The sequence below is a fragment of the Eucyclogobius newberryi genome, unplaced genomic scaffold, assembly GCF_026437365.1.
Source record: "Eucyclogobius newberryi isolate DKJ021-1_F unplaced genomic scaffold, fEucNew1.0.hap1 SCAF_15, whole genome shotgun sequence".
Classification (NCBI taxonomy): domain Eukaryota; kingdom Metazoa; phylum Chordata; class Actinopteri; order Gobiiformes; family Gobiidae; genus Eucyclogobius; species Eucyclogobius newberryi.
This window is the reverse complement of record NW_027315779.1, coordinates 742,410-757,449: the sequence shown is the minus strand read 5'-3', so window position 1 is coordinate 757,449 and position 15,040 is coordinate 742,410. Positions and strand designations below refer to the sequence as shown.

At 40.4% G+C, this 15,040-nt stretch overlaps 1 protein-coding gene across 1 annotated transcript in view; it reads right to left on the bottom strand.

The window, feature by feature from the left end:
• stk10 (serine/threonine kinase 10) overlaps positions 1 to 15,040 on the bottom strand; it is a 76,441-nt gene that overhangs the window by 36,505 nt on the left and 24,896 nt on the right. Inside the window, exons 2-5 of the mRNA XM_072445685.1 lie at positions 12,041 to 12,205; positions 5,237 to 5,285; positions 2,615 to 2,764; positions 967 to 1,039 (exon numbers count right to left, since the gene is read on the bottom strand). Of these exons, the coding sequence (XP_072301786.1) occupies positions 967 to 1,039; positions 2,615 to 2,764; positions 5,237 to 5,285; positions 12,041 to 12,205 (437 nt within the window). The remainder of the gene's footprint in view (positions 1 to 966; positions 1,040 to 2,614; positions 2,765 to 5,236; positions 5,286 to 12,040; positions 12,206 to 15,040) is intronic.

Here is a 15,040-nt window from a genome sequence, read left to right as displayed (position 1 = left end):
ACGCACACGGACGCGCACGGACACGCACACAGAGACGCACACAGACACAGATACACAGGAACGCACACACAGACAAACACACATATGCACACAGACACAGATACACAGGGACGCACACACAGACAAACACACATATGCACACAGACACACAGACACACACACACACAGACACACAGACACACAGACACACAGACACACAGACACACAGACACACAGACACACAGACACACAGACAGTTACAAAACGCACTGGGAAGTTTTTAAATCATATTGTTAAAGGTTTTACTGCGATTTTTCTGCTTCAGTTTCAATATTATCGTTTATCATGATATTTCTGTAGCACTATATGACATTTTAACATTGTTTTATTATGAAAGGCCTAACTAAGAGAACTTATTCAAACCACAATGTTCAATTCAGTACATTTACTCATGGGTTTCAGCCTCTTCATGACCATTCAAAGTATATCATATGACTTTTGCAACAGTCTGAAACCCACGCACATCGATTTCACAATATTTGGCTCATGTTTCCATTGTACTTTATAACCTGCAATGTGAAACCAACACTATAATAAATCACAAAGCGCTATCGCTTCACGTATCAGTTGTTAACTCAGGTCGTTCTGCTCAAGTCGACAGGATGAACTGATGTTTCACTGTTTGCACAAGTCCACGTCTGCTGCCAATTTCCTGATCGAAAGGCAAATCCTTGATTGCTTTATACCAGTGTTTAGATTACACTCAACTGGACTTTGGTTTATTATTGTAATTATTGTGTCGCTTGAGAAGGGCGCCTAGTGATAACACGTTCTGTTCCCGACACACCCGCAGTGTGTTTATGTAGAGACGGCACAAAAAGAACATTTGTTTTCCTCAAGAATGAATAAACATTCTTAAAGATAGACAAGTCGGCTATGATATGAATGTTACGTATTGTGTTATGTAGTACTGCACGTCTTACTCACCAATATGGCGTTCCGATGAACGAATCTCTTCTTTGCAATGTTTTATTGTTTTTTGCTGAAACTCCAAAATCCGCTAGTGAAAAAAATAGAAAATCAGATTTTAATTAACAAAAACAATTTTTTATTTATTTATTTCATACCTGAACTTGAATCAAAATTGACAGTTTTTTATTTAATTTGTTTCTTTTTTTTTAATACATATTTGTTTTATTTTAGGACCAACATTTTCCACCTTTTTTTTATTTTTTTAGAACCAACATTTTCCACCTTTTTTATTTGTTTTTCATTTTAGGACCAACATTTTTCACCTTTTTATTTATTTATTTTTTAGGCCCAACATTTTTCACCCTTTTATATATTTTTATTTTAGGACCAAGATTTTCACTTTTTTATTATTTTTATTTTAGGACCAACATTTTTCACCTTTTTATTTATTTTTTATTTTAGGACCAATATTTTTCACCTTTTTATTTATTTTTATTTTAGGACCAACATTTTCACTTTTTTATTATTTTTTATTTTAGGACCAACATTTTTCACCTTTTTATTTATTTTTTATTTTAGGACCAACATTTTTCACCTTTTTATTTATTTTTATTTTAGGACCAACATTTTTCACCTTTTTATTTATTTTTATTTTAGGACCAACATTTTCACTTTTTTATTATTTTTTATTTTAGGACCAACATTTTTCACCTTTTTATATTTTTATTTTAGGACCAACATTTTTCACCTTTTTATTTATTTTTATTTTAGGACCAACATTTTTCACCTTTTTATTTATTTTTATTTTAGGACCAACATTTTTCACCTTTTTATATTTTTATTTTAGGACCAACATTTTTCACCCTTTTATTTATTTTTATTTTAGGACCAACATTTTTCACTTTTTTATTATTTTTATTTTAGGACCAACGTTTTTCCCTTTTTTATTATTTTTATTTTAGGACCAACATTTTTCACCTTTTTATTTATTTTTATTTTAGGACCAACATTTTTCACCTTTTTATTTATTTTTATTTTAGGACCAACATTTTTCCCTTTTTTATTATTTTTATTTTAGTACCAACATTTTTCACCTTTATTTTTTTGGAAGAGTATATAACCATGACTGTATAACCTCACCATAACAACACCTGACAATCACAGCGTTATTTCCACATGTTTTATACACGTCAGATTGTGTTTGCTTAAGCTTTTGGCAGAGTTGCAACATGTTTCAACATCTATTGCCTCGAACAACTTCAATTACCGTCCGAGTTGTTCTAAAACCAATATCAAAGCGAACATCCGGCTATGTAAATAGGCCGGAGATTTTCAAAAGAAAGAAAAGCGCGTCAGATAAATAAATAAATGAAATTAAAAACAATTATTCAGGGATTGACGTGCTAGTAATGGAAGAGGAATGGAAAAATAAAAAATATATATTGTGTAAAAACACCTTCCCATATGTTGTAATAGCAGTTTCTTCCTCTTCTTCTTCTGCATTATCTGCTTATTGAAATTCAGACAATATTTTCACAATGCATCAGATGTTTGTTTTTATTTAGTTTTGTGTTGCCATGATCTTATTGTGAAGCACTTTGGTCACTTTGAGTGTCGTAAAGGGCTCTGTAAATAAAGGTTGATGGCGTTGATGTGTCCTCACCGAGTTTGATGTCGCCGGCGAGCATGAGCAGGATGTTCCCGGCCTTCAGGTCTCGGTGGATGATCTTCATGCCGTGGAGGTAGAGCAGCGCCTCCAGCATCTGCCGACACACCACTTTGATCTGGGACTCCGTCAGGCCGCGGTCCAGCTCTGGAGCAAACACATCGTAAAGTTTGGTTAAGCTGGTTTTAAGGGTCGTTGTGTATCTGCAGGATGCAACACGGTGCTGGAAGTAGACGTTTTGACTCAGTAAAAACGTACTTTAAGCTTTGGTGTAGGGCTTGAATCAAAATGAGATCGAACGGCTGCAAAGTGTCAATGATCAGCTCGGGGTTCTTTTTAAATCGAGGTCTACAGCCCATTGTCTCGTGAAAGTTAAATGTTTTGGAGCAGATTTCAGAAGTGTGACTATTCATTCTCTTCTCTGCCTCGTTTGTGCTCATGAAAATACTGTTCAAAGTCGTATTAATTTGCTCTGAAGAAGAACATTTGAATATAAGTGTGAGCTATCAATTTGTTTGCCAAATCGCCCGGCCAAACTTTATGGATACCAGTATTTAAAAAAAGAAGAATCAGCGTTGAGTGGCCCTGGTTTCACTTTTGAATGTTCGTTTGCGCAGAAAGACAAAAAAAAAAAAAAAAAACTAAATATTTAACATTTTTCAAACAATTAACCGTCAAACCTGTCAATTTAGGCATTTCCGCTTATTTTAAGATCTAATTACTACCTACTGCAACCAATAATACACAATACTTTATCATTTTACCTAAATTCACATCTACTCACATCTTTTTTTGTTTGTTTATTTATACTGTATTATACAGATTATAAGTCACACCTTTTATCAGAGTTTGGCCAGGGTGCGACTTATACTCCAGAGCAACTTATATGTGCAACCACAAGAGGGCGCTCTAGGCTCTAAGCGATGCAGAAGAAGAATCTGCACTTCCTCTTCCTCTGGAGTTTGTGGAGTTGTTTAGAAGTGACACAGAGGAAGAAGAATTCAGTGGATTTAGTGATTTGGGGTAAAACTGATGCTTTGCTAAACTTGTTAGCATGTTCTTTATGCTATAGTTATCTGAATAACTGTTCATATGTTACGTTAACATACCAGACACTTACGACACAAAAACACAACGACGTTCTTGACTAAACGTCTCATTTGTGCTTAGAGTTATGCCAAGGGGAGGAAACTAGCCCAAACACTACCAAACCTGCACATTTAGGAACGTCTGAACTCTACATCACCCACTTTACATGTGTTTGGGGAAAGCTTTTGTTTGGCGTCTTTTGCACGATTCAGAGTTTGCGACATGAGAAAACTAGCACAAGAGTCCTAATGCGGGGAGTGGATACTTTGCACACCTTGCACATTCTGTACAAACCCCAGACGCGAGTTTATCTGGATTACTTTTCCCAGATACCGTAATCCCGGATCACAAAGCTCCTCTTCGGACCAGACGCTGCAGACTTTACTGTAGCAATTGGTGTTTGTTTGAGCGGAGGAGGAGGCCGGCCCAAACCAGAGCAGGATTAGACAGAGAAAACACACACGGGGAGGATTCCCACACTGCGCCGGCATTTCAGCACTTCATCCAAGGACATCCCAGAGAAATGGAGAGTTTTAGTCCAGGGCGGCTTTTGTGTGGTGAAAATAGAACTCGGATGCATTGTTTGGGAACGATGATGGCCTTGGGTTGGAGGGGTTTATTTCCTGGAAGCTGGACTAAGCCATTTTATACCAACATTAACTCTACTAAGCAAAAGGAATTCACCAATTCACCACTTTCAATTTAATGTGAGGAATTGATGAAAATGTTCATAAGATTCAAGCTTCAGGAGCAGATTTTGGTTTATTTTGAAAAGATTTGGGATGATTTTGGATAATTCTGGAATATTTTTGAAATTTTTTTGAGATTTTGGACGATTTTTGGATGATTTTTGGATATTACTGGCATATTTTGGATGATTTTTTGAGATTTTTGATAATTTTTGATTCTTTTTGGATGATTTGGTATAATTCTGGAATATTCTTGATGATTTTTTGAGATCTTTGGATGATTTTTGGATCATTCTGGAATATTCTGGAAGATTTTTTTGCGATTTGATGATTTTTGGATGATTTTGTTTTAAAGTCGTGTGGTTCCAGTCAAACGTCCCCGTCATCGATTGCTGCTGTGATCGATGCATCGTTACTTTCTGAGGCTCATGTCTCTAAGCCACAGAATAAAAAAGTGGCGACTTAAGTGACATTAACCAATTCTGTTCCGTTAAATAAAGCGACGACTTGTGAGCACCAAACTCGTTCATCACCTCAAGCAAAACACGACAGAATATAAAATACTGCAGTAACATTACCGGCCGTATCGGATACCGCGCTCATTTTCTAATATTCTCTCTTCTATCCTTGCGCCCCCTGGAGAAATCTCTACAAATCCTCAATAATACAAGCCGTTTCATAATGATTTTCCTTCCGACCGTGTGTTGCACGGTTCTGCTCTAGAGTGGTTCTCGTCAGACGCAGAGGAGAGAGTTGTGGGTTCCTGCGGAGGAGGAACCTGATCTGACGGGGCGGCGGTCAGACAAATGGAGGTGTGCGGGGGGCAGAAACAGACACTCACCCAACATGTTTGCATCCACGGCTCCTCCGGGACAGAACTCGATCATGATCTGAGGAGAGAGAGAGAGTGGAACAGGTTAATCGATAATCGGGATTATTTAGGACGCAGTATAATATAGTATTCAATGTATAGAAAAGTGATTTTTTTATTCACTAATTTGGGTCTTTTTTAGTAACAAATGTGACGGTTTTAGACGTTGTTCCCCGAAAATTAAACCTAAATGTGAAGTGCTTTTTTATCTTACCGTTTATGTCAAATTGATCGTTCAGAACGTTTGATTAGCTGAAGCGGGTCACATGTTCAGGAGCTGTAATGTTTTATGTATGATTTTATTGTTGTTTTGGTCGTGTTAAGAATTGTGAATAATTGTATTGAATAAGTTTTTTTTTTATGTCACATTAACTTTACTTTATCAATCTGAAAGCTTTTTTTTTGCATAAAGCTGGAAATTTACTCAGGGAATTTTAATCTATTAAACAAGAAGAATTACAGATGTTGTTGGGTCATGGTTTAAATACTTGTGAATCAAATTATATTATTTATAATATCATATCATAATAACCTTTAACCAACTTTGCCAACATAAGGTTTCTACATCATAAATGACAAAATGTATTAAATAAAGTCATTGTCCCTGGCCAAATATGCATGTACGCAGTAAGCAGTTTTCCAAAGTAAATGCGGAATAAATGAATGATATACAATTCCAAGAATAGAGTACAGAAATGCAACACTAATGCATTATCAGTAAGAAAAAGGACTGAATTAGCAGTTATTGTAAAAATGTGTCCATAAAGTCCATTGAAATTCACATAATCAACCATAATTCAGCAGAATATCCCTCCACGTTCACATTTAACGGTTCATTTCGCGCCTGAACTTGCAAACGACTCTTCAAACTACAACTTCTCTGCTTTTCCAAACACTCCCCGTTCCCGGGAATCGTCTTGATTCGCCGTCAGTCGTTCGCACTCGTTACGCGTCACTGCCAAGACGTAACGGGCGAGGAACACCCGACCGGACGAGCCAAGTGCGAGCCGCCGCCGCCCGAAACGGTCCCGCTTCATTTCCTCTCCTTACATAGACGGCTGTGGAAAGCTCGAGCCGAACCATAAAAACGCAGAGAAAACACGCCACGTAAATATGATATGCTGCGCTTAATGCTTCACATTTTTCCCCGATTTTAGCGAATGATCCACTTCACACTTTTATGTCATTATTATCCAAGTTATTCCTATGCATTCTTGTGTATTTATTATGCGTTCTGGAGTTAACTCTTACAAGCATGAACATATCATCATTAAATCAAATAACTACATGGATTGTGATCGAGGCTCTAAACAAAGGGTTTTCTTTTTGGCATATTGCCCTCCTCACTTTTAATACATTTCCTGAAGAATATTATATTTTTAGCACAAATTATTCAAATCAAGTCACAACCGAGTCTTAATAGAGTTTGTTGTCCTCAGAAACGTAAACGGATTGTTCTGTGGAAGCTAAAATACAGCGGGTTTGAGCTAGCGTCGCGGTAGCATTTAGCCCGCAGCTACCGTTAGCATTCTTGGATAACTTTATAAATAAACTACGACAATTCAACAGCTAAAGTCTGCATCTGTTCTACATGAAAACGGATTATTTCCCCCATGGAGGTGTGTCAGTGGGCGTTTCCTTGGCTGCGACGTCCCCATTTACCCGGGACAGTCCCAGTTTGGAGCCCTGTGTCCCATGTCCCAGCAGATGCATCCAAAACCACTTATTTGCCCCCTTTTTGCACGAGACGTGTCCCAGTTGTACCAGTTTTTGACCTCTTTGATACCTGCCAACAGCAAGAGTGGGATGTATTGATGTTTCTTTAGCCAAAATGGAGACAATCTGGCTCTACAACAACAAGAACACCAAAAAAAAAAAGCTCTGTTCCACTTATAGAAGTCTATCAGATTATATACGGACTCACAATTGGGCCGTGACAGAGGTGTGACTCAGCCGAGTGCATAAAAATGTACTTAATCACTCGTGCTTTTTACGATTTTATATTACCTCCATCGAAACCCAGGCGTGTCTTAGTTTTTACTACTGAAAATCTGGTCACACTGATCTTTACTCACTGGCTTCCAAGTCCAATGTGAAAAAGGCAAATACGAAAACATTTTAATTGTGTGGTTTCCATTCCAAAAACGGTAACACGTATCATAATCTACGCCCATATTTCAAACGGCAACAGTTCAGCCCGACATGGTGCGTGTCGCCCCCGGGTTTTCAAAGTGACGTAGCCGGTTCTGCGGCTCCAGGAATGTGGCCGCACCGGCTCCGCCTCATTCAACATCCACCTACGTTATATTCACCTTCTTCCAGGAGCCCGTCTGGACGCCGCCATTCCTCGTACTCCTTCTGTTTGTTTATCAGTGAACAAAGAGCTGCCGACCTCCAGAGGAAATAAGTTCCACACGGACTAAAAAGACGTTTTTGAGTCGCTCAGGAAATCGGAACATTGTTGACTTGTTTGTCACGTGAACGTTTGAGATTTTACACAAATCAATCTACTTTATGGCATGTTTAAGCATGTTCTCCATTTAAACCAACAGCATTCCCGCTGGACCGGAAGTGCCATTACAACGGAAGTGCTGATACATGGAAAAAGTGGGCGGGGCAGAATAAGATTAATAGAAACTACTCCTTTACAGCCACTAACTACTACCAATACTACTGTAACTACTACAGTAATGCTCACTAAAACAGATACAAATTGGTCTTAATAGTCCTCGTCTCATGCAACAAATCACGCCTCATTTATTCCACAGTTTAGTTTGGGGTTTAGACATTTTACTATAAATAAGATGACTTGTGTACAGGGAATCGTGTAATAAAATTCACGTTCAAACCAATTCCAATATCGGCGTGGCCCGTTTTCGTTTGAGGGTGGATTTGTACCGTACTGCCAAACTTTGATGTATTTATTCATGAATCATCACATCCTTTGCGGGTCATTTATTCCATTGCGCTGCCGTTCTTTGACTAAACACTTGGGAACACAAGCCTTAAAATGCCTTTGTTTGAACACTTTAATTGCGGCGCACGTCTCCGCCCTTAAACATGTATATTTACAGTTCACGGTCACGTTGTGTGTGTACAAACTGTCGTCATAGAGGGCGACTCGAGCGTTTGCGGCGTCGTCATCTTTACTCGAACGTGACTAACGCTTCAGGGATCTGGATTCTCCCATTCTGTTCTGCGCACACGAGTTACTGCCCAAACACAGGAGTATCCCGTAGCAACGACAGACTGTACTGTAATGAAGATTCAATACATCAGAAATAAATACAGCAAGTCTACGGTCGTACGTTCCATCAGTCATTTGGCTTTCAGCTTCCGGTTTGAGCACCGTTCCCGATTCAGGAGGTAGAATATTTTTGTTCTGAATTGTTGCTCGCCGTGGAAACGAGTAGGACAGTCATTAAAAGAAATGTTCTCGCGATAAACGATCGTATAAATCAAATTAACCGGTTCTAAATGTATAAAGAAATGGCACAAGGAAACTCTTTAGCGTTAATAAGTCCTAAAAAGTTCCTTGTTTCACTCTCCGCTGCACAAATCTTATTACAATAAATATATTTCCCCACAAATCCCCCCCAAAAATGTAAATGAAAATTGCTTGTACACTGTAAATACTGAGCGACTTAATAGATACCGTGACAGGCCGAGCAACAAGGCATTTTGTAAAATGAATCTGGTTTTAATTTAATTGTTAATTTATTTACTTTCAAACCCATGAATTGAATAACAATGACGTTCTAGGGCCGTCAAAGTGAACACGTTCTCTCATGCGATAAACGATAGAAAATGTACGCGATAAATCATGAATTGACGCAGATTAATCGCGCGTTCCGTTTTGATTAAAACGCGCCCTTTTAGATCACGCAGCGAGGCTTTACCTGAGGTCGTGGTAGTTTTCCCAGGCCGAGAAGGAGGGTCTAAGGACAGAGGGGCTCGGGACATTGCCAACTCCCTATGAACATCGTTTACCGTATTTTCCGGACGATAAGTCACACCTTTTTTTCATAGTTTGTCCGGAGTGTGACTTATACTCCGGAGGGATTTATATGTGGATTATTTGTTATTTTCACACCGCATTTCACATGGTGATTATTTTCACACTGACAACCACAAGAGGGCGCTCTAGGCTCTAAGCGACGCAGAAGAAGAATCTGCACTTCCTCTTCCTCTGGAGTTTGTAGAGTTGTTTAGAAGTGACACAGAGGAAGAAGAATTCAGTGGATTTAGTGATTTGGGGTAAAACTGATGCTTTGCTAAACTTGTTAGCATGTTCTTTATGCTATAGTTATCTGAATAACTGTTCATATGTTACGTTAACATACCAGACACTTACCACAGTTCTGTCTGTGCCTCATGTAGCTGAAGGTGTTAGCGTTAGCATACGTCATGTAGCTGAAGGTGTTAGCGTTAGCATACGTACAACTATTCACCATGTTCTCTAATCTGTTAATATTTTAAATTGCATTTCAAGATTAAATGTCTGTTCTTGGTCTTGGATTTTATCAAATAAATTTCCCCAAAAATGCGACTTGTAGTCCAGAAAATGCGGTAATCTGTTCTCCCCGTCGCCCATCGAGGGTCGTATTGTTGAATTGAGCGAAGGATGTAATATATCGCAGACGACTAAACATTTGAGACTCTCGATCTCAATTCAAACTTGATCAATCGCACAGCCACAGTATCACCCAGGCCTAATCTAGTGCCGTTAGGTTCACATCATCTTATAAAAAAGGTAAAGTCCTGTCCCTTTAACGCAGGACGAACTCGCTCCTTCCCAGAAACGGCTGGGTGGGCACAGGAATGCGCCGACCTCGTCCGTTCGCCCAAAACCCAGCGAGCTCTGACCGCAGACTGCCAGGCCAATTGTACCACAAACATGAAAGGCCAAATGTGTGGTTTTAAGGGCATAACTTGATGTTTCAAGCTCAATTTCAATACTCGGGTATCACAGAAAATAAGTTCGACAGTAAATAATGGCAGTTTCTTCAAATATGACCATGGATCAAGATCATATTAACGATTACAGAAAGGTCAAGATCGTCCCATTTAGGCATCGATACTTGGCGTTCCTTCATAAATAAATATTGTCAAATAACCACGTTTTGACCTTTAGACATTGTTTACATTGTATATTATTTAGCAAAAGCTGTATTGTATCTTTTATTTCAGTTTGTTTCTAATGCAGTGGTGGGAAGTTAAGTAACATTTTTATGAATTTATCTTTTTTTTACTACATATGAAAGCAGGTATCTGTACGGTATCTTTGCACAGATTTTTGTAACTAGACTTAAAATGATAGTACTTTTTCTTTAGGCTCGACATCGGCTGAGTTTATGGAAAGGTTTACAGTATTTTTGACATGTTCGTGACGGTTCTGAGCTCTAATCCCGGCTTTGACAACAAAAATGACAGGGTAAAATGCATTTATTGAGTCGCTTGTTGTTCTTTATACCAGATAACTACATTTGACCCATTAATACAATCAGAATCAGCATCAGAAAAAGGTTTATTGCCATCGCTAATGAACAGAAATAACATAGGAACTTGCTTTGGTGATTCGGTGCAACATAAAACAATGAACAATGAGAAAATAGTTCGAAAAGTACGTGTAAAAGTGTGTGTTTCAGTATTTTACTTTGATTTTATACAATATTATACGATTGCTTCACTTTTATGTCTGTACTTGTACTCAACACGATGTAGTACTCCTTCCACCACTGCTTTAATGTCATTTTAATACCAAAAATGAATCAACCGTCGAGCCAAGTAACGCACACCCAAGCATTATTTTAGGCCTCTTTGTGATTCCTGGGTCGGACGTCGACGTGCAGCGTGAGGTCACCGCTGTGTGTCTTGGCCCGTGTCGGAGCCGAGGAGCGAGTTTGACCCACGGCGCGGAGCAGATAAGGCAAAATAAGTCTGAAAATGCGCGTTCCTGTGGCGGAGGAGGCGCGGCATTGCTAAAGAGTGAGCTCATCTGTCATTCTGTCAGCGTGCGCGCTCCTGAGGTTTCGCAACGATGCAGGAAAACTGTAAATGTATTTGTTATATTGCGGGAGATTGTGCGTTTATCAAGGGTGAAATGAGACCGATGCAAACCTACGTTACATTTACAAGAGCATGAAAAATATATAATGAATATATAATCTAGAAATAGTGTTACGATTATTGTGTGAAAAAAACTTCACAATTTAATTCACGATTGATTGACAACGTGACCAAACTAATACATCAAAGTAAATATATTTAGAATTTTGCTAAAAATATTTAAACATTTCACACAGAATAGCACTTTAAGTTTATAATTTCACTTCCTGTTTGTAGTTGATGACATCACACAAGGGCATTTCCCAGCAAACACTGGGCAAAAACTCATCCAATGTCAAATTGTTTTACTTATTTGACAAATACAAATATATGAGAGCAAAAAATGTGTTTCTTAGTCTAAATTATGCATCAACTTTAACTGGAATGAGTGTCCCTAGTGTGATGTCATTTCCTGTCATTTTCCACAGATTTTCCAATGTTTTCTCCACAAATACTATACTACTCTTGGTGTAAAACTATATGTACAACACATATAAATACACCAATTAGTCAAAATCATAAAATGGTAAAAACCTGTCATATGCACTTTAACTTGGTCGAACAGATCACCACATTTTATATAAAGTCACTATAATTTCCCTTTATCCATCATTCCGGACAAGGAAAGCTCAAAAGAGCATCGGTCCGTGCCCGTGTGCCACTTACCCAGAGGTTGTTCTCGTGGTAAAATGCGTCCAGCAGTTTGACGATGTAGTGATGGTCACATTTGGCCAAAATGTCGATTTCCACCATATAATCCTCCAGCTCCTCCTCCGACTTGGTCTCGATCACCTTAGCGGCGGCGAGGACTCCGGTCTCTTTGTTTTTCGCCTAAGAAAAAACAAAAACAATCAAAAAACACGTATTATTTCTCAAAATCAGAGAGGCATTTCACTGCGAACACACATATTTTTTTCATAGTTTGGCCGGGGTGCAACTTATCTTCTTCTTCTTATCTTATCAACTTAACTTATTTTCACACTGACAACCACAAGAGGGCGCTCTAGGCTCTGAGCGACGCAGAAGAAGAATCTGCACTTCCTCTGGAGTTTGTGGAGTTGTTTAGAAGTGACACAGAGGAAGAAGAATTCAGTGGATTTAGTGATTTGGGGTAAAACTGATGCTTTGGTAAACTTGTTAGCATGTTCTTTATGCTATAGTTATCTGAATAACTGTTCATATGTTACGCTAACATACCAGACACTTACCACAGTTCTGTCTGTGCCTCATGTAGCTGAAGGTGTTAGCATTAGCACACGTCATGTAGCTGAAGGTGTTAGCGTTAGCATACGTCATGTAGCTGAAGGTGTTAGCGTTAGCATACGTCGTGTAGCTGAAGGTGTTAGCGTTAGCATACGTCATGTAGCTGAAGGTGTTAGCGTTAGCATACGTCATGTAGCTGAAGGTGTTAGCGTTCGCATACGTACACCTATTCACCATGTTCTCTAATGTTATTTTAAATTGCATTTCAAGATTAAATGTCTGTTCTTAGATTTTATCAAATACATTTCCTCCAAAAAATGTGACTTATACTCCAATAAGACTTGTATAGTTTTTTCTTCTCTATGATGCATGTTTTGGCTGGTGCAACTTATACTCTGGAGTATCTTATAATACAGAAAATACGGTATTCAATATTCCAGGAACGTAAACCAAAGACTATAATTCCATCTAAATATGAAATGACTAAACTGGATACTGGACAAGGAGTATGAACCATATGTTGAATGTTTGCGTTATTATGTGAAGTTCCAGCATAATTAAGCATTCTCCCTCAAACAGGGAAGCGAAACGTCACACCCAAAAGAAACGACCACAAAACCCTTAAAATAACCCACTACATTTTGCAGAAGTAGTAAACGGACATGTGCATCGTGATGTAAGCGGCTGAGCGACTTGAGGTAGATCATGTGTTGAGAGCCAGAGGGAATCTTCTTAAATGAAAACAGGCCGACGCATGGGCCGAGTTATAGAAATGTAACAGGTGTGGAGGTGCTTTTCAGACTCAAAACACCACAGGACCCCACAAAACACAGCCCTAGTGGCAGAAATAATACACAGATTTGACCGAAAAGAATATCAAATGTTCATTCATTTTCTACCGCTTTTTCCAGTTGGGGGTCGCGGGTGACTGGAGCCTCTCCCATTGACTTTGGGCCTTATATACTTATGTTTTAGAACTTCACAATAATTAAAATACAAGTTGTGTCGTCAGCCGCTCCCTCGCCTGGATTAAGTGTTGGCACGCCATCAACTGGCAAAAGAGGGAATTACCTCTGGGAAAGAAAACAAAAGATGGCTGTTTAAGTATTTGACGAATCGTATGGACTTAAAACAGCAGGAGAACTCTGGATTGCTACTTTTGACATGAAAAAATCTGAGAATTTGAAACAAAGTGTTTTTCTGAGGCTCAGAAGGAGAGGACCTCGCATGCAAGATGAATAAACAAAGCGTGAATTAATCTCCCGGTACGTTTTAATGAGGGTACGATGTTATAACGGGGTTAAAAGTCCCTTCAAATTATTATTACATCATGGAATTATCTGGTGAAACCCACTTTGGGAATCGGCCAAAAGTTTAGCATTTATTTGCGTTATGACGTATTGAACGCTTCTTCCACAAGGTTAGGGTTCAGAGGTCGTCACAGCAAACACGTCCTGCAGTGGGTTTTGTGTCAGATGCCCTTCCTGTTGCAGTCATATCTATCACAGTCATAAAAAGGGACACGGCAACAGCACTTGTTTGGCGACGTAAGATTCTAGAGGTTCATCACATTCAGGGTTTTTCTGACGGCAGAATGTGCACCAGGCCCACGTGTGAGCTCGTTGCCGTGTCGGGGGGGCAGACCAAACACAGGGTCCCGGGCCCACGTGTGAGCTCGTTACCGTGTCGGGGGGGGCAGACCCAACACAGGGTCCCGGCCCACGTGTGAGCTCGTTGCCGTGTCGGGGGGGCAGACCAAACACAGGGTCCCGTCCCACGTGTGAGCTCGTTACCGTGTCGGGGGGGCAGACCAAACACAGGGTCCCGGGCCCACGTGTGAGCTCGTTACCGTGTAGGGGGGGGCAGACCCAACACAGGGTCCCGGCCCACGTGTGAGCTCGTTGCCGTGTCGGGGGGGCAGACCAAACACAGGGTCCCGGGCCCACGTGTGAGCTCGTTACCGTGTAGGGGGGGCAGACCCAACACAGGGTCCCGGCCCACGTGTGAGCTCGTTACCGTGTCAGGGGGGGCAGACCAAACACAGGGTCCCGGCCCACGTGTGAGCTCGTTACCGTGTAGGGGGGGCAGACCCAACACAGGGTCCCGTCCCACGTGTGAGCTCGTTACCGTGTCAGGGGGGGCAGACCAAACACAGGGTCCCGGCCCACGTGTGAGCTCGTTACCGTGTAGGGGGGGCAGACCCAACACAGGGTCCCGTCCCACGTGTGAGCTCGTTACCGTGTCAGGGGGGGCAGACCAAACACAGGGTCCCGGCCCACGTGTGAGCTCGTTGCCGTGTCGGGGGGGCAGACCAAACACAGGGTCCCGGCCCACGTGTGAGCTCGTTGCCGTGTCGGGGGGGCAGACCAAACACAGGGTCCCGTCCCACGTGTGAGCTCGTTACCGTGTCAGGGGGGGCAGACCAAACACAGGGTCCCGGCCCACGTGTGAGCTCGTTGCCGT